The 22694-nt window shown below is 45.2% G+C and overlaps 1 protein-coding gene across 3 annotated transcripts in view; it reads right to left on the bottom strand.

Annotated features, from left to right (window-relative positions):
• Nucleotides 1-8172: 8172 nt before the first annotated feature.
• The window catches only part of GFPT1 (glutamine--fructose-6-phosphate transaminase 1), a 43509-nt gene continuing 28987 nt past the window's right edge, over nt 8173-22694 (bottom strand). For 2 of the 3 annotated variants that reach the window (XM_084302174.1, XM_084302172.1), the window contains 5 exons: nt 22258-22372; nt 21833-21960; nt 20916-21083; nt 20010-20171; nt 15086-19370 (listed from right to left, as the gene is read on the bottom strand). In XM_084302174.1, the coding sequence (XP_084158300.1) occupies nt 19326-19370; nt 20010-20171; nt 20916-21083; nt 21833-21960; nt 22258-22372 (618 nt within the window). In that variant the 3' untranslated portion in view covers nt 15086-19325. Of the gene's footprint in view, nt 8532-15085; nt 19371-20009; nt 20172-20915; nt 21084-21832; nt 21961-22257; nt 22373-22694 lie in introns of those variants that run through there. The other variant, XM_084302173.1, reaches the window with a different exon arrangement.

A 22694-nucleotide genomic window follows, 5' to 3' on the forward strand; every position in this document is an offset into this window, starting at 1 on the left:
TGTGTGTGTTTTTATCTAATTCTGTCAGAGAATGCCCCTTCTTAAGTCATAGATAAGGCTCTTGTAAGGGGGTTCATGGAAACAGCAGTGAGACTCGAGGCATGGCAGGATCCTATTTACCCTGTTCATGTTGCTGGAGAACATAACAATCTTTCTTTAAGAAACAGCTATAAAATGTAAAAGCAATGTGAGCTACAGAATATCACACTGTATGCAGGCTGTGCCTGACAGCCTGTAGCACACTGCCAGCAAAAACTGCTGATACTTCTTGTGATTATTTAAATATATGTTAATATTTAAATGCTTTCATTGGTCCTTCTTGCTAGCAGGGGAAGGTTCTAGCAAGGGGAAACATCGCTGGAAGGCTCAGAGCAGGAGGGAAGGTGTTTTCTTGTGTCACTTGGTCAGTGCAGATATGGCCCAGAGTAACATCATAAGCTAACCCTACCACAGTCTGAAAAGGAATTTCTCTGGTTCTTCACAGTCATTAAAGCCTTTTCCAGAGCTGGAGGAATTAATTGGAATGGAGAAATGATAGCATGCAAAAATACCACAGTGAGTGGAAAACTGAATTACCCTATGAGCTAGCTTTTACTTGCAAGAGGGATTTCTATATTCCACTTTCTGTTCCCATTTAAAATCCTTTCTGAGGCCTGCTGCTGTGTACCTTTGGGGTGTATTGCTAGCTACTTGTAGAAGACGCTTAGTGCTCGTTTCTCCTTGAGCTCTCACAGTCATCCAGGGCACACTAATGGGTGACAAGGAATGGGGGGTGTCAGGATCCTTTTCCTACAAGGTTCTTACTCGATGCAAAATCTCCAGAAAAGTGAAAGCCAAGAACTAGAGTATGTCTGCATTCATTTTATTAATTTTTGGTGATGGGTGACAGGCAATATGTGAGCATCTATAGCCTTTAAAAGGTTTGTCTGCCTCTGAGCGTTGCAATATAACATCCTGTCCAGCTCTGCTATGACTTGCCTAGGCAAACCTTGAACTATTTTTAAGAAAAACTGGGAAAAATTCTGTAGGCCATGGGTCAGCGAATGGCTCCTCTGCTGCCACAGCCTGGCCATGGTTTGCTTCTTCTCCAGGGAAACCACAGGAAACCCTGCCTGTGCTGGCAAGATGCATTGCGTGGAGTACGAGGTAGGGAGACCCATCCGGGCAATCCCACTTACGGCTGCGTGTGCCCCCCCCCTCCCCCTTGGGAATAGCACAGCAGGCTCTCTGGTAACTACGGCAACAGCCGATGTGGAAAAAATATTAGGAATGTATTGAAAGTATTTTTAGCTGTCTCCTCAGATGCAGCACAGCAGCAAGGAGCCAAGGGAGCCAGCATGAGATATATTGGCAGCATTTCCATTGACTGCCAGGAAAGAACCCCCCCAGGGCAGAACTCAGGCTTTTCTATTTTTATGTGATACAGTCTGAATATTATGGTAGTTACTTTTTGGGGGTAAGATTAGTGTCTTTCTGTGTGTGTAATACACTGTTGGCTTAAAGTAGTAACAATTACAGAAGCTTATTTCACAGGCTGTCATGGAAAATTGAAATAACTGTAGTAGCATCAGACGGTTTTCTGTTTGTTTTCTTAAGAGTCCAGCTCAGAAGGTCAAATTCTGAAGTCATTCTCACTTGTCTGCCTCTGCCTCTGATCCTGTCTGGGTAGGGATGTGGATGGGTGGATGGCTTGGTCCAGACTTCTCCCCAAGGCTTGCTAAATAAAACAAGATTTATTTTTTTGTATTTTGGTTGTTTTTATAATTTTTTTTTTTTTTTTTTTTTTTTTTTTTTTAAGAGAAGAATGTGGAGGTAAATAACCTGCCAAAGATGAAAAAGGTAGTTGGCAGAGCTATTCTCCTAGGTGCTTAGGATAGCCTGCCTGCAAAACATGACATCAAACTAGACAATTGTTTTCTTGTTTTAAATCATAGGAGATCTTACAGGCTGCTCTTCTTGGAGACTGAATCATTTGTATTGACCCAAATAATACAGTGAGTTAGAAATACAGTTCCAGTTCTTGACCATGACACTGGATGAAGTGAGAGTGCATATGGCACCTGAGGCATCATCTTCAGCAGGAACAGAAGAGAACAAAACCTCAGTATTTTGCTCCCTTTAATCAGACTTTTCTGGCCAAGGTTGGTGATGTTATGAAATCAGGTTCCTATGTGGTTTCATTCTCTGCAAACAAACTAGTCTGGAGGTGAAACCATTTGTACCCAGTGATGGATGATGCTGCCCATTTCCAGGGCAGCAGTGATCTGTGCATTGTGAACCTCCCGGGACAGCTCCGTGGGACAGGAGCATCAACTGGGCATGGAAAAAGTCAGATTTGGGGGATACATGGAGGAAGCTCCTGGAGCTGAGTTGCTGGTGGCACTTGTTACTTCAAAAATAAAATCTGAGCTCAGATAGCTAGATTTGCATGTTACAATGAAAGCTTTCATTTAAAGGAGTTAAAACCTGACCATCCACTGCCTCACAAGCTGTTCTCAGCTAGTGCACACATTCCTTCAACATTTACAGTCACTGACTCAAACCAGGTGTTGGACACACTGAAGAGTTTTGTGCTTCTGACTGGAGCCCTGGAGCTGGATTTGTGAAAGACCCTGGGCATCCCTGGTGGTGCCAGAGACCTTGCCATAGGACCTGGAGCCAGGATCTTGGCTGGTGCAAACCTCCTATAACTCGGTCTCTGTTTCATGGTGATTCTGTTAGGGCCTAAAAGGCTGCATAACTGTTAGAGTTTTTTGGAACAAAAATAAATAAATAAAAAATCCCACAGGATTAGTTCCTGTGGGTTCTTTAAATATCCAGTGCTCTCTGTAACAGGCAGAGGAAAGCTTAGGTAATGCTGCAAATATGGAGGTAACTCTATCTACTTATCTGAGGCCAAATTGGCAAGGTTTTAAAGAGTGCCCATTATAAATGGAAGACATCAGAGATAGTGACTAAGAAAGCACTGCTCTGGCTTCTAATCAGGACTGGATGCTATCAAACCCCATCCTGTCTTGTTTCCAGGCAAAGGCCAAGCAGACAAAGGAGTTCCCTGTGCAGGCTGAACCATTTGACGTGGGAACAAACACAAGGCAAATGTCAAAGGGAAGAGAGGACTTAGGTTTTTCTTCACAAAGCCAAACGCTTTGCAGACATTCCTGAGAAGCACCGTGGATATGTGGAGCCCAGCTTCAGAAATTGTATCCTCTCATCTGAAGATCCTCAGAAAACTGTGGAAACTTCCCAGATTTCTTCTTAGCCTAGGACAGCACAACAAAGTAGTGGTACAAGTGTATCTTACTGCATGCATGTAAAATGGCTCTAAGGGAATCTTGCATCATTGTGCATTGCTGCAGATATGGGCACATTGTTTCTGGTTGCAGTGCAGGTGGAAGAGGCAGACAGTAGCACTGAGCTTTGCAGAAATATTATTTGTCCTCTACAAAGCATTGAAGTGTATTTGGGAAAGCGGTACAGCCAGACTGCTGCCGGGACAAGTGCTCCAGGATTTGGCCTTGATGTATAGGATGCCTTAGAAGGGCATCTGGCTCACCTTACAAAACAGCTTTTGATTTTTCTCTTGGCAAGAGCTTCCCTTTGTCTCCAGATATCTTGGTCTCATGCCTGTTCCAGCTGTGACTCCATAGCCATGCTTCAAGCCTTCCAAGTCTGGCCTTCTGTTAACAAACTTCCTAAAAAAACAGAAGGGAATCATGTGTCATCTGCACCAGACAGCTGAAAGAATCATGTGCATGAACGCCAAAGAAATGCCATGTTCACTTTTTGCCATCCATCTTTTACAAAGAAGCTGCTGCATGCAAGTTGTAAGCAACAACAGAGTAGTTTTGTTCCTAGTGTTTCTCTCCTGTTCTTGCAACAATTGATGACCATTGACTTCTGGAGGCAGATGGCCTACTGCGTGCAAACCGGAAAGCACACGGGAGCACAACGGGGCTACACCCAGCCTGTGCTGTGCCCTGTCCTTGTGTCCTTCTCTGCTGTAGGATCACAGAATGATTTCAGTTGGAAGTGACCTTAAAGCACCTCCCTCCCCCTGCTATGTGCAGGGATACCTCCCATTAGATCAGGTTGCCCAAAGCCCCATCCAACCTGGCCTAGAGCACTTCCAGAGATGGGGCACCTTGCCAGCTCATTTTAAGTTTTTCAACCACTGCTACCCCCAAGTCCTCCTCTGTGCAGGGCTGCTCTCAGCCCACTCATCTCTGAGCTTTGAAAGACGTCAAGGCCCTGGAACATGTTCAGAGAAGGGCTACAAAGCTGGTGAAGGGCCTGGAACACAAGTCCTGTGAGGAGCAGCTGAGGGCACTGGGGATGTTTGGTCTGGAGAAGAGGGAGAGCTCAGCAGAGACCTTATTGCTCTCTAACAACTACTTGAAAGGAAGCTGTGGGGAGCTCAGGGTTGGCCTCTTCTCGCAGATAACTAGTGATAGGACTAGAGGGAATGGCCTCAAGTTGCACCAGGGGAGGTTTAGGTTGGAAATGAGGAGACATTTCTTCCCAGAAAGAGCAGTCAGGCATTGGAATGGGTTGCCCAGGGAGGTGGTGGAGTCACCGTCCCTGGGGGTGTTCAAGGAATGGTTGGACATGGTGCTTAGGGACATGGTTTAGTGGATGATAGTGGTGGTAGAGGGATGCACCAGCCCAGACACAGGACGTGGTACCTGGCCATGTTGACCTTCATTTGTTCTGGGAGCTGTATTTGCAGATCCATCCTTCCTGACATGGTGCAGCAGAACACAGTCCCATTGCACAAAGTCTCCCTTTGTGGTCACCTTTCAGTGCCCCTCAGTAGGTCAGTGGCCTAAACCAGGCAGGTCCTTTGTCATTCTCTGACATTTCCTAGAACAAATTTTCCTGTTTGTTTTTCTGTGTGCATCCCCGCCATGGAGATGCATGGGCAGCGTCACACAGCTCCTGCCTGTGACAGTGACCTGCCCATGCTGGCGCAGGTGTCCCCATTGCAGCAAGCTAAGGAAGAGAAGCGGAAACATCCTGCCCCTCGCTGGTGTGCAGGGGCTTTTGCCCGAATACAGACAGGAGGAGACTTGGCCTTTGCTTTACACCTCTTCAAAATGATTTCTTGCTGAAACAATTTGGCTGAAACAGCCACCATCTGAAGCCAAGTGCTGGACCACCCAGGCCTCCGGCCTAATCCACTGTGGCACATTTTTACATTCCCACAACATAAAATTAAATAAATAAGAAGCAGACCAGAATGTGAGAACAAAAAAAAAAAAAGCAGGAACTGATGTAAAGCCAGAGATGTAAACCAGCCAGAGAAGCAGAAGCAGCTGGTTCTTCAGGTTAAAAACAGATCCTGATTAGAGCCTGATTAGAGATGTAGGTAGGGATTGCATTAGCTCATGGGATCTTTTAATACTTGCCATGCAGGCAAAGTGCACAAGAATGTAATAATCCAGATTTAGATGACAAACTGTAGCATTGCAAAAGCCAACTTCTCTGTGCAGCAACATCATAACAGCTCTGGAAGCTGGGCTAAACCAGTTTAAACAAATCACCATGGGGGATCACCGAGGTGGACGCAAAAATTCCCTGTGGCTTCAGGGGCCAGGGATAAGTGGCATTGTTGGGGCAGAGCCTGTGTGGGAGAAGGGCAGGGAAAGGCCTTGGCACAGAGCTGCAAAACCCTGCAGCAATGAGGAAGGCCAGTACAACTCCGTTGCAAATGATCCTGAGCTAAAATAAGCACAGGGTTGCTTGTGAGTTCATTTGGATGATTTCAGTCAAAAGCAGATTGTGTTGGGGGTCAGGATGCTCCTTTTTCCTGCACTATGCACCCTGTGCATGTTCCTGTGGTATGGGAGGGCACTGAAGTGATGCCAGCTCTCTCTGAGTGTGCAGCTCCACTGAGCTCACACAGACCTTGGAGAGAGTGAGAGAGCAAGAGAGCCCCAGCAGGGGAGTCCTGGCAGAAGGGAGATGGAGACAACAAATTCCTACCTGGGCTACTGCAGGACAAAAACCCTGCACCAGAAAGCAATAAATAGAATGCATCTTTCACACAATAGGCTAAATTAGCCTAGTAAAGCAAAGCTGGAAAACACTCAGACACTTTCCCACAAACTGTGGCACCAGAAGTGCAGAAGTGTGCTCGAGGGCTGCTCGTGTCCCCTGCTTTGCAACAGTTTATCTGCAGCTGGCCTAAATTTAGCCAACAATAGGCTAAAGGAGCTTCTGCTAAAAAATGAGCTTTATCTGCACTTCATTTATTTTCATTGTGTGCCCTTGATCTGGAGGCAAAACTGTCAGTCAAGATGGTCTGGGTCAGTTCAAACATGACAGATTTTTGGGGTGCTCGCTTGATTTTTTTTTTTGTTGTCCTTTTTTTTTATCATGATTTTGTTTTGTTTATTTTTTGGAATTATTTTTTCAACACAGGCTGCATCATGCTGATTGAATTGAGAGAAGGAATGATTAGGCAGCAATGGCTGAAATCCCAAGAACGGGACCTGAAATAAAGCCCAAGCTCTGTGCTCAGTCCTTGTGGAGCAGCTGCTTCTACTGCTCTGGCCTGGGATAAGGATTTGCCAGCAGGACCCCTCGAATTACAATTTTTCCTACTCGATCCTTCAGCTGGTGCCTGAATGGTGAGAAAAGTTTCCTAGCATGCAGGCAAGCACAAAAAAATTTATAACTGAAATGGTCCATGTTCCAAGGGTTTTCCATGGTCTCTGCTGTGTAGCTGGACATTGCACAGATGTGCATGCTGGGGAGGTCGCACACAGGCTGGGTATGTCCCCGTCCATCCCCCCATTGGGCAGTACCAGTGTGAAGGACACTGCCCTGCCCCAGCAGGACAGCTTGCCTTAGGCATAATCCCCATCCCTCCTTTTCAACTGGCATAACTGGAAGCAGCTGGTTTTTTTTTCTTTTCAAGTCTCAGCATGAGACTGCCCAGGAAGTGCTGCTTCTCAGTCTGCTGTTGAGTCCTTTTCCCAGCCCATACCAATCTGCAAAGTCTGGTTTCCTACCTTCCCCTTGTGGCATTACTGCAGGTCTATTTGGTGCTTAGAGGGGTGTGACTGAGCAACCTGTGTTTTGTTTAAAAACAGAAAAGCTTTACTCTTTCACTCCCTCTTCATTTGGAGGTGAATGAAAGCTCACCAACATAGCCCCTTCAAAATCTGGTAGTTGCATAAGCCAGCCTTAACTATTGCTTTCTGCAACACCAGTGAGAATTTCTCCCCTTCTTGCTGAGATCTGCCTTAGCAAAGCTTAAAGGACTTTTGCAAAAGGTTATCAGTCCTGAATGGAATCTGTGTGAGCACTGTGTGTGCAAAAGGCTGGTGATTGTCTCAGCTAAACAGTCTGGGTGAATCCCAGTGGGTTTTGGGGTAGTAGCTGCCACGTAGTGCTGATCCCTGATGCCACCTCTAACCTGTGACCACGGACCACGTGGGGCTGGCTGGCCTGGTCCTTATTAGTATCAGGAATACACAACCCATGAGTTACACAGTGGTGCAAGCTTTATGTCTCTGCAGTTCAGACCCTGCTCCTGCTAGCAGGGTCCCCTGCGCAATCCAGGCAGCCTGTCTCTGAGGGCCACCACAAGCCATAGTCCCCACTGGACTGAAGGTGTTTCATGACATCCCAGCTCCATAATTTTAACCCCCAGACACCCACCCCTCCTCTGCCTCTCATACTGCTTTTGTAGCTTCTTAATCTGACATATGGAAGGCGATGGTTTTTCCCCACTACCAGGAGCTTGCCATTGATATTTCAGCAGGTTTTTCTTGTCTGCAGGGACTGGTGTGTTAAAGATATGGAGAGAGATGCAGGGCTGTCTCGCCAGGCTCTCGTGACCTGCAAAACCATCACAAGGACTAAATGTCCAAGCTTTACGTGTCATGCATATGTCCTCACAATGCTAGCCAGGAGTTTATGTCAAAGAAAATTTGACTTTAGCTGTCAAAGCTGTAATTGGTCATGGACAGAAAGGAGGCTGGGGAAGTCCTGAATTTTGCTTTGTTTCTTTGGCTGCAGAAGCCAAGAAGGGAAGAACCCCTCCAAAAAAGACAAACACCAGCACCTCCAAAGCAGAATGCTTCACTTCTGACATTTGCTTAAAAAAAAAAAAAAAAAAAAAAAAAAAAAAAAAAAAAAAAAAGAGAGAGAGAGAGAGGCGTGTAATCCTTTATTGTTTGAAACCTAAAAACAGCAAGAACTGCAGTGCAAAATGCAACCATCAAACAGAATAACCCATGACTGTTTGTCACATATTGAGTGGGTTTTCTATGCCTTGCTCCTTGCTCAGTGCAAAACACTCCAATCTGGGGCTGCCAGCCTGGGTTGTGCAGAGCAGACAGGACCTGACTGATGCTCGTCACTTCCAACTGATGCCCCGGGGTGTGTGCAGAACAGGTAGCCCAGGGATGTGGTTTTGGCTGCCTGCAGCTCACCCATTGCTCCTTTTCCTTGGGCAGCTGTGTGCAAAGCGAGCGGTGAAGCAGCGTCGGCACTCAGTCTCTGGTGGCAGTGATGCGGTCCACCTGCAAAAAGGAGAGCAGCCGTGAAAAGCAGAGCCCTGGCAGCAGGGAGGTGCAGCCGTGCTGCTGCTGCTGCTCAGATGGAGCATGCGGTCATGCTCCATCCTGTCAGCCCTGGGATCTGCAGCGTGGGGTTTGGAAAGCCCCGGAGATGAGGCTTTTCTGCTCTCTGCAGTGTCGATCCTGCACTTAGACAAAGCAGGGCTTTGTGTGCGAGGGCTAACAACCCCTGCTCAATGGGATTAGTCACTGTAACTGTGATACTAAAGGAAAAAGCATGATGAGACGGTTAATCCTGGCTCTGGAGGGACACACGATGCCGTGTAGCTCAGCTCTTTCTTGCCTCTCTATCAGTGTCCCCAGAGGCTGATGCTACCTCCTCAGTGCCTCTGGGACTGTGCTGGGAGCTCGCGAGTGGCTGTGCAGTGCTGTGGGGGAGTTCTGTGTTGGGGAAGCGGGGTTTGTCTTTTTGGGATATGAAGATTCCTCTTGCAACATGCTGGGCAGGCTTCAAATGGAGCTGCAAATGCAGCACTGAAATTATTCGTCTTTGCCACACTGCACCAGCACTCTGGCAAAGCTCTGACTCTGGAGGCACGAACCAGAGCCCCCCAGCTCATCTGGGGCAAGGCAGACACCGCAATTAGCAGCGTCTGCAGCAGGCTCTGTGCCAGGATGGGCATGGCTTTGAAACAGCCTGTGGGTCACTCAGCACCATTCGCTTTGGGGTTTTTCTACCTGTTTGCATTCTGGGAAGCAGCATTCACCCAGGTTGGGTGGCCTTAGGAGCCCCTGCGGTTCCTCCACCATGCCCTGCTGTGGGGATTTCACAGAAACCTGGCAAGATGAGGGTTACAGTGCTGCTTACAGCATCTTATTTAACTGGGGGGGGTGAGGGGGGGGGAGGGCGGGGTGCAAGTGAGAGACTCCAAGCACAACTCAGCCCCTGCATCTGGCATTTTAGAGCTGCTCAAATGCTGAATAAACACATTAACGTTCAGAGCAACTGCTTTTTTTTCAAGGGAGATGGGAAAGGAGATGTTTGCAGACTGGGGTTGCTAACAGAAGTGTTTCTGGACCTGATGGCATGTGAGGAAGGGACACAGTGTCAGTGTCTTTTGGCTCTGTGTGGAGGAAGTACGTTTTGCAGAGCAATGTGAGACTCAGCTGACGTCTCTGAGTACAGCCGCTCACTCTGCCATGGCCTCTCCCTGGCTAGAAGGGAAACCTGGCCTTTGCTCTACCCTGACCTGTGGCAGGCATTTAATGACAAGTCATTTTGCATTCTTCTTCCTCTGTTTTTCCAGTCATAGGATAATGGCAGGTATTTCCCTTTGGAACAGGACTTTATATAGGGCTTCCCACTGTGGCTGAAACAAGCAGAAAACGTCAAAGACCACGGCATTCCCAGCCTGGTGAGCCCTTCTCCCAGCCTAACATTTCCCTGCTTGCTTCTACCAATGAGAAAAGTGTTTCTTAGCTGATGTTTCTGCAGTATTAAAGCACAGTTCTCTCTCTCTCTTTTTTTTTTTTTTTTTTCCCTGTGCTTATAGCAACTACCTACATCTACTGAAGAGAAGTTTGTCTGGAGCTGTGACCAGCATACCCCAATTATCCACAACCCTCTGGCTGCTGACCTGCCACAAGCCAGCTGGTTGCATTAAATTGAAGACAGATACGATTAAATTACTTGCTTTCTTGCTTTTCCATGTAGCGTATGCCCTGATACCACTTGGATATGTGGTAAACCATACAGGACTTGTCCTGGAGAAATGTGACAGTGACTGCTGCCTCAGGAGCAGCATTCAACTCTTGCTTTGTCACACGGCTCATCCCTCCTGAGGGCAGGGACTGTGACAAGCCCTTGTTCCTGGCTGGCAGCACCTAGAGGGCTGAGGGCAGATGGCTTTGGTCCGCACTGATCCCTACATGGACCCAGTGACCTACAGCCCTGCAGCGAAAATTCCCTCCAAACCTGGCTGTTCTGCTCAGAAGCAGTTGGCTCATGCCTGCCTCAAGACCCTCCTGCCCCCTGCCTTACTTGGATGTGGTCTGGCAGGGACAGTCCTGGCTGCAATTCCTGTAGCCTACATGTTAAGCTCTTTTGTGAGTCCTTCCCCAAGGCCGTCTGCCAGTTATGCTAAGGGAGGTGAAGTGGCTGTTCTGTAGGCTCAGGATCCCCCATGGAGGGGAGTGGGTGAGGACCACTGCTCTCCTTGAGCTGAGGACTCCATGAGCAATGCAATTCACATTCACTGGGTCATCCTGGTGTGGTTCAGCAGAATTTTTTCCTGTGTGCGTTTCCAGCTTTGTGCAACTCTGAAATTCTCACACCCCCCCTACCGCTACATTCCACCTGGCAGTGGCTGGCTGCACAGACTGGCTGCTACACTTCTGGGTAGGTCACTGCCTGAACATGAGGATCCTGTCTTGGCTTGGGGAGTATGTGTCTTCAGTTTTCCTATGGTAGACCAGTTGGGGCTGCTTGGATTCATGATAACTTTGATTTTCAGCTGTATTTCTAGCTGGGCTTGGAAAAGCTCATCTTCTTGATGATGGGAAACACTGGGGAAAAAAAATACAAGAGGGACTGCGAGTCCCTGCCACAGCTTAGAGCAGAACTGTTCAGCCAAAGACCACAGGGGCCGTTCTGTCTGTTCACCCGGTGCCCTTGTACTGGTCTTGTGGTGGGACTGCAAGTGCCAGAGAGGGGAGGTTTTGTGGCTGAAGCTGGGATTTCCCAGCACAACTGTGCCAGGAGCCAGGGCTGACAGCCCTGAAGGATGGCTTTGGCTACAGGATCAACTTCCAGGCACATCCTCAGCATGCCAACGTGATAAGAGTCATCCTGTGAGGGCACAATGTCTTGCCCAGTATTGGGTGCTAGAAAGCACCCACCTGTGAGCTTCAGGAAGGCTTGTTCCAGCAGCAACTGGCATCAGCAGGGAGGACCGGCAGCATCTCCACCCTAGCATTGACTCCATGGTGCACATGGTGACATAGTTTTATGCACAGACAGAAATGAGAGGAGCAGGGAGATGCTGGTCCTGTCCCTTGCAGGTTTGCTGACTGCTCCCCTTTGGTGGTGTCCCTTTGGTGCTGGCCAGGTGTGAGGTTTGCTTGTGCAGGATTGTCTCCTGCTTAAGGGCTTTGGGTGCCCCCACTCCCTGGCTCCCCACGCACAAGCTCCTGGACCCCGTTGGTGCCTGGCTGTGAGCTGCGTGGTGCCGCCAGTGTCTCCAGCGCATCCAGGCTCCCCATGGCTTTCGGGATCTTGTGTTACAGTAATCTCGCTGCTTGCTGTCCAGACGCAGGCAAGCAGCTTGTTTGTTTAAAGTTGTTTCCATAGGAATGCGTAAGGATCATGGGAACATATTTTATTTGACCTTAACAATAAAGAATGAGACTGAGGAGGGGGGAGGAGTCTTGTCACGTCTGGTTTGTGGGTCTCTGAGGCTGGGTAACCGCTTTAGCACTGTATGGCCCATCTTAGCAGGCCAGCTTGTTTTTTTTTTTTTCTTCTTCTCTTTTCCCTTTTCAAATGCCCACAGTGTATACCAACCAGCTGATAAAAGCAAGGAAATAGGACAGAAATAGCCTCTTCAAGGCACATAAGGCAGCTTCTGGGTCAGGCCTGCCATAGTCCTGAAACCCTTAGCAGGAGGTGAAAAAAAATAATCAAAAAAGCCAGATTGTCCAAATGCAGGCACAGGCTGCACCACCGATGTGCGCGACTGGTTACAATTGCCCCCACAATCTGTCTCTGCCCGTGTTTGTAGCACTGAAGCAGTCGGTACCTGAGGGTTTGTGTTCTCCTTGCTGTGGGCAATGCCAGAGCTGCTCCTGTCTGCCACCTGCAGCGTGGGGCTCTTGCTCCTTGGACCTTCCAAGCCACAGGAGCTGGAAACATGGCGAGCCAGAAGGAGACGTAACGGCAGCAGTGAGATGCTGGAAGAGCTGCCCAGCACTGAGTGGCGTGGGCAGGGAGGAAGGCAGCTACTGAGCTGTGGGCCTGGCCAGGAGGCTGCACTGAGATAACTCTCTGTCCCCGTTTAAATGTTTGCCAGGAAGACCCATCAGCTCTCTAAAGCTAAGGCGCTTAACTGCTCCTCTTAGCACTCCGAGTACCATGGGGCCGCTGTGGTGCTGCAGGGTGATGCTGTGGGGCTGGTGAAAGCATCAGGAGCTCAGATCCCACCAGCCCACTAGGCTGTATGGTGCCTGGTGTACAACCAGGGGTCGCTCACCCACATTGCGAGGCAAGGAGCATGGATGGCTGCTTTTTAGGGGAAAGAATACAAAACTAACTTGTTTCTAAAGGGGCGTAAGGATTGCTTGCTTTTCTCAAATCAAAAAGGAAATGCAGTGTAGGAACACCCGGCTGTCCTGCACAGCAAATCTTGCTGACATGTAAGAAAAGCTCCACGGATAGTTAAGTGTCTTTGTGACACACCAGCCTGGTAACTGGGAGCTTGTTTTACACCATCACCTTTTTGTTCCACCTATGTAGAGCAAAAATGCTGCAGTATGCTGGTCTCCTTTCTACGCCTATTCCTGGGGTAAGAATTCCCCATAGGCTGGCTGCTAGCTTCTCACTCAACAGCTCACAGTCAGACCTGAGAGGTGGCTTGTTTTGAGGGGTGGAGGGAGGGAAGTGGCATTTCTGATTCCAGCCACAACACAGATGCCTTCTGTGTGAGCAGTCATTGTACGGGGCTCCTTGCACACTCCAAGGGGGGGATGAAGAGCCATTGCCACACAGCAAGGGAAGAAGGTGTTGAAGGAACACCATGCCCCTGGGCTTGGCATGCATTTGGCACAGTGCTCCTCCTAGCAAGACCCCCGTGCAAGGGCCAGCACCACTTCACAACAGAAAAGGAGTCCTTTACGTAAATTAATTCAAGAAGCTTGCATGGATATGCAGTCAGCAGTTTGAGGCTCAGAAAAGAAACTTCAGAAGGCCCATGCACAGCTCGTTTGAAGGGTAGCCATCAAAGCAGGTTGCTCTAGAAGGGCCAAGGCACACTTTGCAGCAGGCAAGCTAGTGTAATATTTTCAAACCAAGTGCTTATACCTGTCTGTAAACCTCAGCGTCTGAGACCCTGGCTACATCCCTTTGCTTTTGTCTTCTTACTGTCATTTCTATTGGCCTAAACTAAATGCAGTGTACAGTGTGTGTGCTTAGTCGCCACACATGGGGTAATGAGCAATAGAGAACCCGGGCAGCACCCTATGTTTACCCACTCCCTTGCTCTTCAAACGGGGCAGTTCCTGGGCCGCACTGAAGGAACAGGGTCCCCTGTCTGGAAATGCAGCCGGGGCTGTGGAGCAGCTGGTGAGGATCTCAGGTCTGGGAGCCACAGTGGACAGCCCAGAGAGGAGGAAGCCTAAGCACAGCACAGCCCTGGAGGCACCTGAGGATGATGCTGCACACAGCCACCTTGTCTTGCTGGCTCCTTGCACTGTTCCCTCTCCTTTTAGCATCCATAGCAGATGGGTCCTACAGCTGCACCAAAATGAAATCTTTTGAAAGCCCAAAGCTTTGATCTGTTTTACTTGTTTTTGTTTGTGACATTAACGCAGGCCTGTGCTGCTGTTTCCTCCTGCAGTGCTGAGGAAGCAGAAGTGGACAATCTTGCTCCCAGCATCTGGCTATGGTTTTGTGTGTGGGCACTGACTTTAATTGCGATACTAAGAACGTGTGTGCATAGCTCCAAGGCACTAGCCTTCAAAAGCAGTCTTGTGACTTTGCTATTACTTGTACAGGAAAGGTATTCGTAAGAAGAGCAAGTCCAGGCTGCTCACTTTATTTGGGGAAATAAATGTCCATGTTTGATATTCTTCCCCTGCAGAGGTGAATGTCCCTAAGGAAATTAATTCCTGAATGGCTCCAAGTGGAGGAGGGGTGGAATTCCAGATAGGCTTTTGTCATTGTGGGTTTTGCTTAAAGTTGTCCATCCATTTTTAAGATATGAAAAATCTCTAAGTCACCAGCTGTTGACTTACAAGAACTTAACTGTGCCACCTCAGCACCCAAGTCACCCTGCACTGCTGGGGCAGCAAAGCAGCGCTGTGGTACTCCCAGCCTGCCTGACATTACCCAAATTGGGGGCAGTTACAAAAAAGCTGAAAAAAAGAACCGTGAGTTTCAAAATTGCATGAGGAATGTGTGAAGAGCACTGAGCACAGGTCATGTCTGAGCTATACTAACTGCTCTTTTATCTAGTGATAGAAATGTGGTTGTTAAATGAAAATGAATGTACAGAAGGTAATACCACCTGTTCTGTCTTAGGGATGTTTCATGGGTTTTCCTCTTCACTGTTTTTGGTTAGTAGCAAAATCAAGGATAAAAAAGTGAGTTGAAATATATCTCAGACATGTTATTTAAAAAAAAAAAAAAAGGAAAAAGAAAAAGCTTGGCCAGTTAGAAGAGAGTTAAGCTTTGGGTCTTTTTCTGCTTTTTATATATATCCTTTAACTTTCACAGGGGTTACCTATTCTTTAACAGATATAACTGAAGACCAGTAATTCAGTTTGTTTAATGTAGGGCACTTGATTTTATTCAAAGGGTGAGATACAAAAAAAGTAAGCAAAAAGACAGAACCCAAATTATAAAACACTACAGACAAAAGTAAGACATCTTCTGCATACAGCACACAACAGGAAACAAGATACAGACTGGTCCCCACAAACCAAGCCAGCTGGATATGTACAAGCACAGTACATATAGACCTAGAAGGGAAGAAATGGTAGTATTTGCCATTTCAAACGTCTATTTACATAAACTGAATTGAAGGCAAATAGTCTTTCCTTTTATTCAAGCCAAATACTTCTTTGCTGTTTCTTCTTCCTGTGTCTGATGTGGAAGAAGGACTCCAGGCTTTGAGGCAAGTTTGGTACATTCAGGTAGCGTCTAAAATTAGCCACAGCTAAACACTGATGTGCTGCTGCATGGGCCCAATTTCAATTTCCCTCTCCATCATATATGCTGCTGTCAGCCACCTACTTGTGGTGTCATGGACTGCTAGTAACTACTAGAGAGGAAAAGAAAAACAACAATTTTGCACTAATATTTTGGTCTTCCTTGTGCCTTTAGACATCTCAATCTGCAGCTTAACCAAACCTAGTCTGTCTGTGCTAGTGTTAAGGTTCCAAATGGAGCAATATTACATGTCATATCCAAGAGATTCCTCCCACTTGTCTCCAAAATGGTCTATGTGAAGCTTTCATTAATGCAGCTTTTGAATACAAAGGGGTTGAGACGTTCTGAACAAGGAGGTCAAGGCAGCTCTCTGGCTGGAAGAGCATCCCCATTATCAGTGGTACGCAATTACCTTCCAGTCAGTAAGAGCATGCTAAAAAGGAGACAGCACTTCCCCGGTCAGCGCTGTACCTTACAAAGGCATGGCTACCCGAATACTGGTTTGGACTCTTTATAAGCGGGTGTGTGCAGATGGTACTTATTCATCTCTCACATTCAGGAAAGAACTGTCTCTAGACTTTCTTCAGTACAGCTAGGAGGAAGAAACCTTTCTGGCAGAAGCATACTCCACAAACAACTTTCCCATTGTTTGTGGAATAACCTTACTAACAGTGTGGAATTTGGCTGAGATCTGTTATGCAGAAACAGCGTGCCGAGCCTCAAGTTCTCTGGTCTTTGGTAATTAGAAAAAACCCTAAGACTTAGGCTTGTACTTCCCTTTAAGCCTCTGCAGACATAGATGAGGAAAACAGTTACTTCAATCATAATAAACTATGACAAATGTATGCAGTAATAGGCAGCTGCTATTTCAAATGACAAAGGCCTTTATCAGTATTTACCTGTGGCTCAATTTTAGTGACAGGGCTACTGAATTTTTGAACACCTTAGTTAGGAAAGAGGGAGTTTTACTGGCTCAGTAAGCAAAACATTCATTCTGGAGAGCAGAAGACTGACTGGCTGTTAATAAATATCACAAGACATTCTGAAAGTTTTCTAGGGAAAAGAGAAACATCATCTCTTCATCAAAATGCAACACATCTACACAAAATGAGGTAAGGAAAGCTAAGAAGAGTCCTTTATACATTCTCACTTCACACAGGCATAGCAATTAACAACAATGAGATGCTTTACGGATTCCCTACCATGCTCATCAGAGAAATTCTTCATAGCAAGTATGCTTTACAGCATTCTTTGATATTAAGCGTTACAACATCCAACAGCCTAGTTGCAATTAGCGACTAAACCTCTGTTTTGGCAGGCGGAGTTTTGTACACTTCAGGCAGTTTACTGGCAACTTGCAGAATATAGGGGGTGAACACTACCTTTACTTCTGACAAATGAAGTATTCATCATGAGTTTTAATGCCTTAAATTACTAAGAATAAAGATTTTTCTATCACAGCATTAAAACCAAGTAACTCAGCAATATCTGTACAGTTACACCCAACTGGAGAGTGTCAGACTTAAATTTCTAACTTAGAATCCTGTTCTTTGGTCCTCTTTGTACACAAGTTACTTTCATAAATATTTAACAGCCTGAATGATCAAACTTTTACTGAACAGCAATCTGTATTTTAACATGATGTCTACCATCCTGTTTGCTAGGAGACTTGGTAAGCTAGCAGACAATTATTTGTACAAGGCTAGACAAAAGCAATGCTCGTTGCTTTTCTTCTGAATGGAATAGAAGAAACGGATCTTAATTCTCTTGCAGGTTCTTTCCCATTAGACCCCATGCTAACAAGAACATAGGATGTGGTACTGCAAATCCTTATACTGGGGAGTAGGGGGAAGCCGTTCCTTGCTTCCTACCCTCCATGTTAAAGGTTCACGATCTCTCTTCTCTTAAGAGCTGAGTGGGAGATGGAGGAAAATGAATCGTCTCCAAACTGTTAGTATTAAACATACGTTGTTTGTTCCTTAAGGAGAAGTATCCTCTCAAATGAAGCAGGGAAGAAGTCTACAAGTCATGTTTAGGCAGAGGCACATAAACTGCCACAAGTCAGTGCCTCACAGGCAAATATTGTACAAATAAAACTATGCATTTACTTCTTTGCTCTTAAACAGACACTGGCAGCACAATGCATTCATAAATTAATAGTCTGAATACCATGTGTTAATAAACATACATATATTGGCTTTAAGAAACTGTTTCCAGGCACGCAGCATTTTAATCTAATTAACATAATAAAACAGCCTTGAGCTGATACTGAATTGAAGTTAAATAGGCTACTGCAGTTCTATATAAAGTAGAATTGCTACACAGTCTTTGGAAACACCTCAGTCTGAGCAGTTGTCTTCTGCTGTACAGGTCAGGCTGGATTACTACTGCTTGGCAGTCATCTTGCAACCTGCACGAGGAGAGCTACGTTTACATTTGTTAAAGCAGTCTGGGGGCAGCAAGTGATCTGGAATATTCACCATGACTTGTCAAGCATTGCTTTATGCCTTGTAGTTTGCTTTTAGTTTTTTTCTTTTTATTGCAGGAAATTCACCTTTTTGCATTAGGAAGCACCTAGCTAACTGCCATTTAATGACTTTTTCAAAGCTGGTATTAAATCTTCAAGGCATATTTTCAGTGTAATTTTTGATTCTCTGCAAACTTGTTATACAGTTATCAATGTATTTTTTTCACATGTATCAAGCCTTTATCCCCTCCAGTTCTTAATCAGCTGAATTTGACATAATCACATATGCCACTACAATTGTATGAACTACTCATAAATAAACCAGAACCTATGTATTTATCAGGGGACTTTGTCTAATGTAGTAAGCCTCAGAAAGGGATATTCAGTGTTGTCTCTGTCTGAGAGACACAAGGCAAAAACTTTCTTCTACACGTTCAGACTAGTAAGTGACCTGCAGCAACATAAAGCCCATTCCCTACAATCTGTTTGTAGTGCCACAGTGCTCAGTTCAAGGGGAAAAGTCTTTATCCCTCAATGCAGGAAGAGTGCTATTCGTTTAAAAAACAAACTCACAAAGAAAATCACCAAAAACCAACATCAACAAAGCATCACCACAAACTGAGCACTGTTATATTCCTCTGTTTTTCCTCGCTTTGGTATGCATCCCTTCTGAGTCAGACACTGCACACTGCTTCTACTTCCACTTAAAGGCGCGAGTTCCACTGTCTTCATGGGCACAACTACAGATACCTGCTGGTGTTACATGATTTGTTATGGCCCACCGAGTCTACGAGATTGTCAGTTGCTAGGTATTTGGCATAGATAAAATCTTTCTGAAACAACATTACTTTCTTAGCACGTTTACCACATGCCTAAAATTTCAGAGGCTGTGACAGGTCAGTTGAATTCCCTTTTACAAATGAGGCAGAAATTGACCCAAATGCTTGTTTAGAGTTTCTCGCTGTTAAAATATGTGCACAAGCATGACCAGTAACAGCTCTTGTTCCAGTTGCATAATCTGGTATCCTGCTTCACTGCCTGAGAGCATGACAGGTAATTCACTGAATGGTTTCTCATCAATGACTGGAATGAGTCACACTGGATAAGAAACAATGACAGTATCTGAAAGTAAAGTGAAGGGCCCCTTACCTAGAAGACTCAGTAATCTTTAAAGAAAACCATTTAATATCTTGCATGGAAATCTATTGTTCAAAAAACCCAAAGCTACTGACATAGCATGTGGAATCAATTTGACAATCACTAATGTAATGGAAGTACGGTGATCGTGTACACAAACAATGATTTACCAAAATAAGATTTACCTAGGGGACTTTAAAATCAAGTTATTTTAGTACCAAAAAAAGTCTTTCATTTAATTCCCCTTTGCCCCTATGATTCAGATGATCTTTCACTCTACAGTTACGGACTTGGCCAGATTTCTTGGAAAATCAACCTGCAGAGAGGGAGGAGAAAGAAGATGCTTGTGAGTATTTAGACACTTTCTTTGTGTATAACTTTGTAGTGTGTGGAATGTTTGCTCTGTGTTTAAATTGAAAATGACTGAACACATTTTCCTGTTAACTTAGGATAATAAATGCCAAAAAACTCCATTGACTTTAGTTGTTACAACTCTGTCAAAAACTAAGGAGTTAGTCCCTTCAATGTAATTTGCTACAGTTCTCAAATTATAAAAGGTCACTGCAGTACGTGGTAGAGGCCAGTGTCTGTATTAAGATCAAATAACTGACACAGACTCTATTTTTCTTTTTTAAACATCCTTCTGTTGATTTTGATTTTAAACTTCATTTTAGCTTCCTACCAGCTCTCCAGCAACAGTACGCTTGTACCAGAAAACAGACATGTCCAACTCAAACTGCATGAGGCTCAGCCAAGTGTAGTAGACTGCCTTCACGTTTTGTTCACAAAAAGCTTCTGCAATTATCAGGTCTAACATTTAACCTGGCAGTTCAAGTAGCTCAAGCAATCACACAGACAACCCCCACAGACTTCAAACTTCACCCAACACATCTTTTTCAGACCTGTAAATAGCAAACACAAGTGCAGGAGGCTAGGAAGGGAAAACTGTACTTACATCATATCCTCTGAGAACTGCAAGGTGGAAAGCCAGAAGCTGAAGGGGGATGACACTCAGGATCCCCTGCAGACAGTCCACTGAATGTGGAACTTTGATTGTTCTCTTATTGTTCTTAATTGTCTCAATGTCTTCCTTATCACAAATGATGACAGGTCGCCCCTGCAAAAAAGGGAAACGTTGAAGAAAAACATGTCAGGAAGGTTCTTTTTTAACTTCTGTTCGTATCACTGGTAGCAAGAAATTTTTACTTAATTTAAAGGAAAGCAGCTGAGCATCACATGGGCATTCCAGTAGCATATTTTAAAGGGCAAACAAACCACACTAGGCTCCTGCATCTGTTGCCTTATGCCGATGCACTTTTCTTATTGAAAACAAAAATAAAAAAACATCACTGCATTCTGCAATTGCAAGCCTAAACACTCTGAAGTGTTACCTTTTCTGAGATCTGACAGAACTGAGGAAATCCCAGACGCTGAAAAAACAACCTCCCCCTTCAACAATAAATAAGGGTTGCTAGCAATTGTTTTCTAAGCTAGTGAAATAGTGTTGAAACTGAAAACTTTCCTCCTTCAGTAACTTTAATACTACGCATCTAACAGTGCTTTGAACCTAACCCATGCTGACACGAAGTTTTTAGCTTCCAGCTTCCATTGCCCTGCAAGACCACTTGCAAAGACCTTTTTCTGAAGGTTAAAGACAGCAGTCTCCCTCCTTTTTTTTTTTTTTTTTTTTTTTTTTTGAAAAAAGATAGGGGCTTCTTGGGCTGTGAAAAGCCCCAGAGGACTATCTACTGAATTCATAGTTTAGGCAGTGATGCTAAAGCAAATAGTTTGGTACCTGCAAAACTGCTTCTATATTAAAACCAACATTTCTGATGCACCATGAAGTTTTACAGGTACTTACTTGTCGTGCAATGACCTGCTGGAGAGCATTCTGGCACTTAGCATATGTATGGTCTCTCATGATGATCATGATAACAGGCATGAGTTTGTCCACCAACGCAAGAGGGCCATGCTTCAGCTCACCTGCCAATATCCCCTCAGAGTGCATGTAAGTAATTTCTTTAATTTTCTAGATGGGGAAAAAGAATATTCATAAAGCTTTAGGCAAACTTTGTTTATTTTTATTATTATATAATCAGCTCTGTGTTTTCTTCCACTTTCTACTTAATTTAAGTTTGTAAAAGTGTGTTCTAGTTCTCATCAGATCCATTACGTGGACAAGCCAGCCTGAAAACCTAAATCAAAGTAGCGTACCTGGACTGAGCTGCTTATAGGCCATCACACTTACACCAAACCCACCACAGGCCTTATGATTTGCCATCAGTCAACACATATATAATCATAGTCTTGAACTGGGCAGGCCAATACGAAGATGACATTTACATGCCCATAGGCGACAGCACTAATACCAACAACAATCTCCTCAAAGGTAGAAACTACAACTCACAGGTTCTAGAAAGTACATGCTCAGTTTTGGATGCTGAGCATTCCTGGAAATGCCACCCCAACATTCCAAAGAGCTAAGTCTCCTAAGGTGCCCAGTCTGTCACAGTAATTCAATATGGACCTAAACCACTCCCAGTGTGAATGCTGAAACTACACCCTTCAAGCCCATGGTGACGCGTAGCTGTTATGTGAGTTGGGTATCTTTATATGGAAATAACAGCAGTGGTATGGTGAGTTCTAGCTATTTCACCCAGTATGTCAGCCAACAGGCCACAGCTGTTAGCTGCATCTGAATCAACTAGTAGTCGGGTATCTAACGTGAGTCCATAGCTAAGTGCATTTGAACCAGTTTTAAATAAAGAAATCTCTTACCAAAGCTCCCTCAAGACATGTGGCATAATGGTAGCCACGTCCCATGATGAGAACAGACTTCTGATGGTACAGCTCTGTGGCTAGCTTCTGGATCTCGTCATCCATACTCAGCACTTCTTTAATCAAGTCTAGAAAAGAAGAATTAAAGTTGTGCACATTTATATCCCTCTGCTTCTCAAACTGCTCATACTTCATATACAAAGATAGCAATGACTTGCCGAGAGATTGTACCCAGTACTTTAAAAATCCCATGTAGTGGTCTGAAAGCATCAGAGGGAATACAGTTGCAAAGAGTTATAACTAATAGTCACATTGCACAAATCTCATCCCCTCAGTCTTTCAAAAGCAAAGTTTGTGCATTGTCAAGTTCATCTATGCTACTGAATTTCATTTGGCAAGCCACAATAAATGCAACAGTTCCCTACCTGGCAGTCCTTTTAGACCACGCATGATTTCCTTGCGTCTTTCTTGCACAGAAATTCTGTCGTCACACATCATTAGAGCAAACATCACCAAAGAGACAAACTGGCTGGTATAGGCCTAATAAGGGAATAGGGGAAGAGGGAGAAAAAAAAATGTCATTAAGACAGTAAGCAAATGGTTGTCACCTGCTACAACATTCTTCAACTAGCTGCTGACTTCAGTCTTAGCATGTTTTTAAATAGTACCTTTCCTTCCAATTAAGCAGGGAAGACCAACATGAAATTCACATGGCGTTTGCTCAAATGGAAGCTTGCAATGGCACAATCTTCTCAAGCTCCCAGAGATTAAAATACAAAAAGCAAAGTGGAATATTTCTGGGTTCCTGGCAATTATTAAATCTTATTTTCTGACTGTAACTGTGTCCTTCTTTCTCTATTTG

This window comes from Netta rufina (genome assembly GCF_964035555.1).
Source record: "Netta rufina genome assembly, chromosome: 27".
Lineage (NCBI taxonomy): Eukaryota > Metazoa > Chordata > Aves > Anseriformes > Anatidae > Netta > Netta rufina.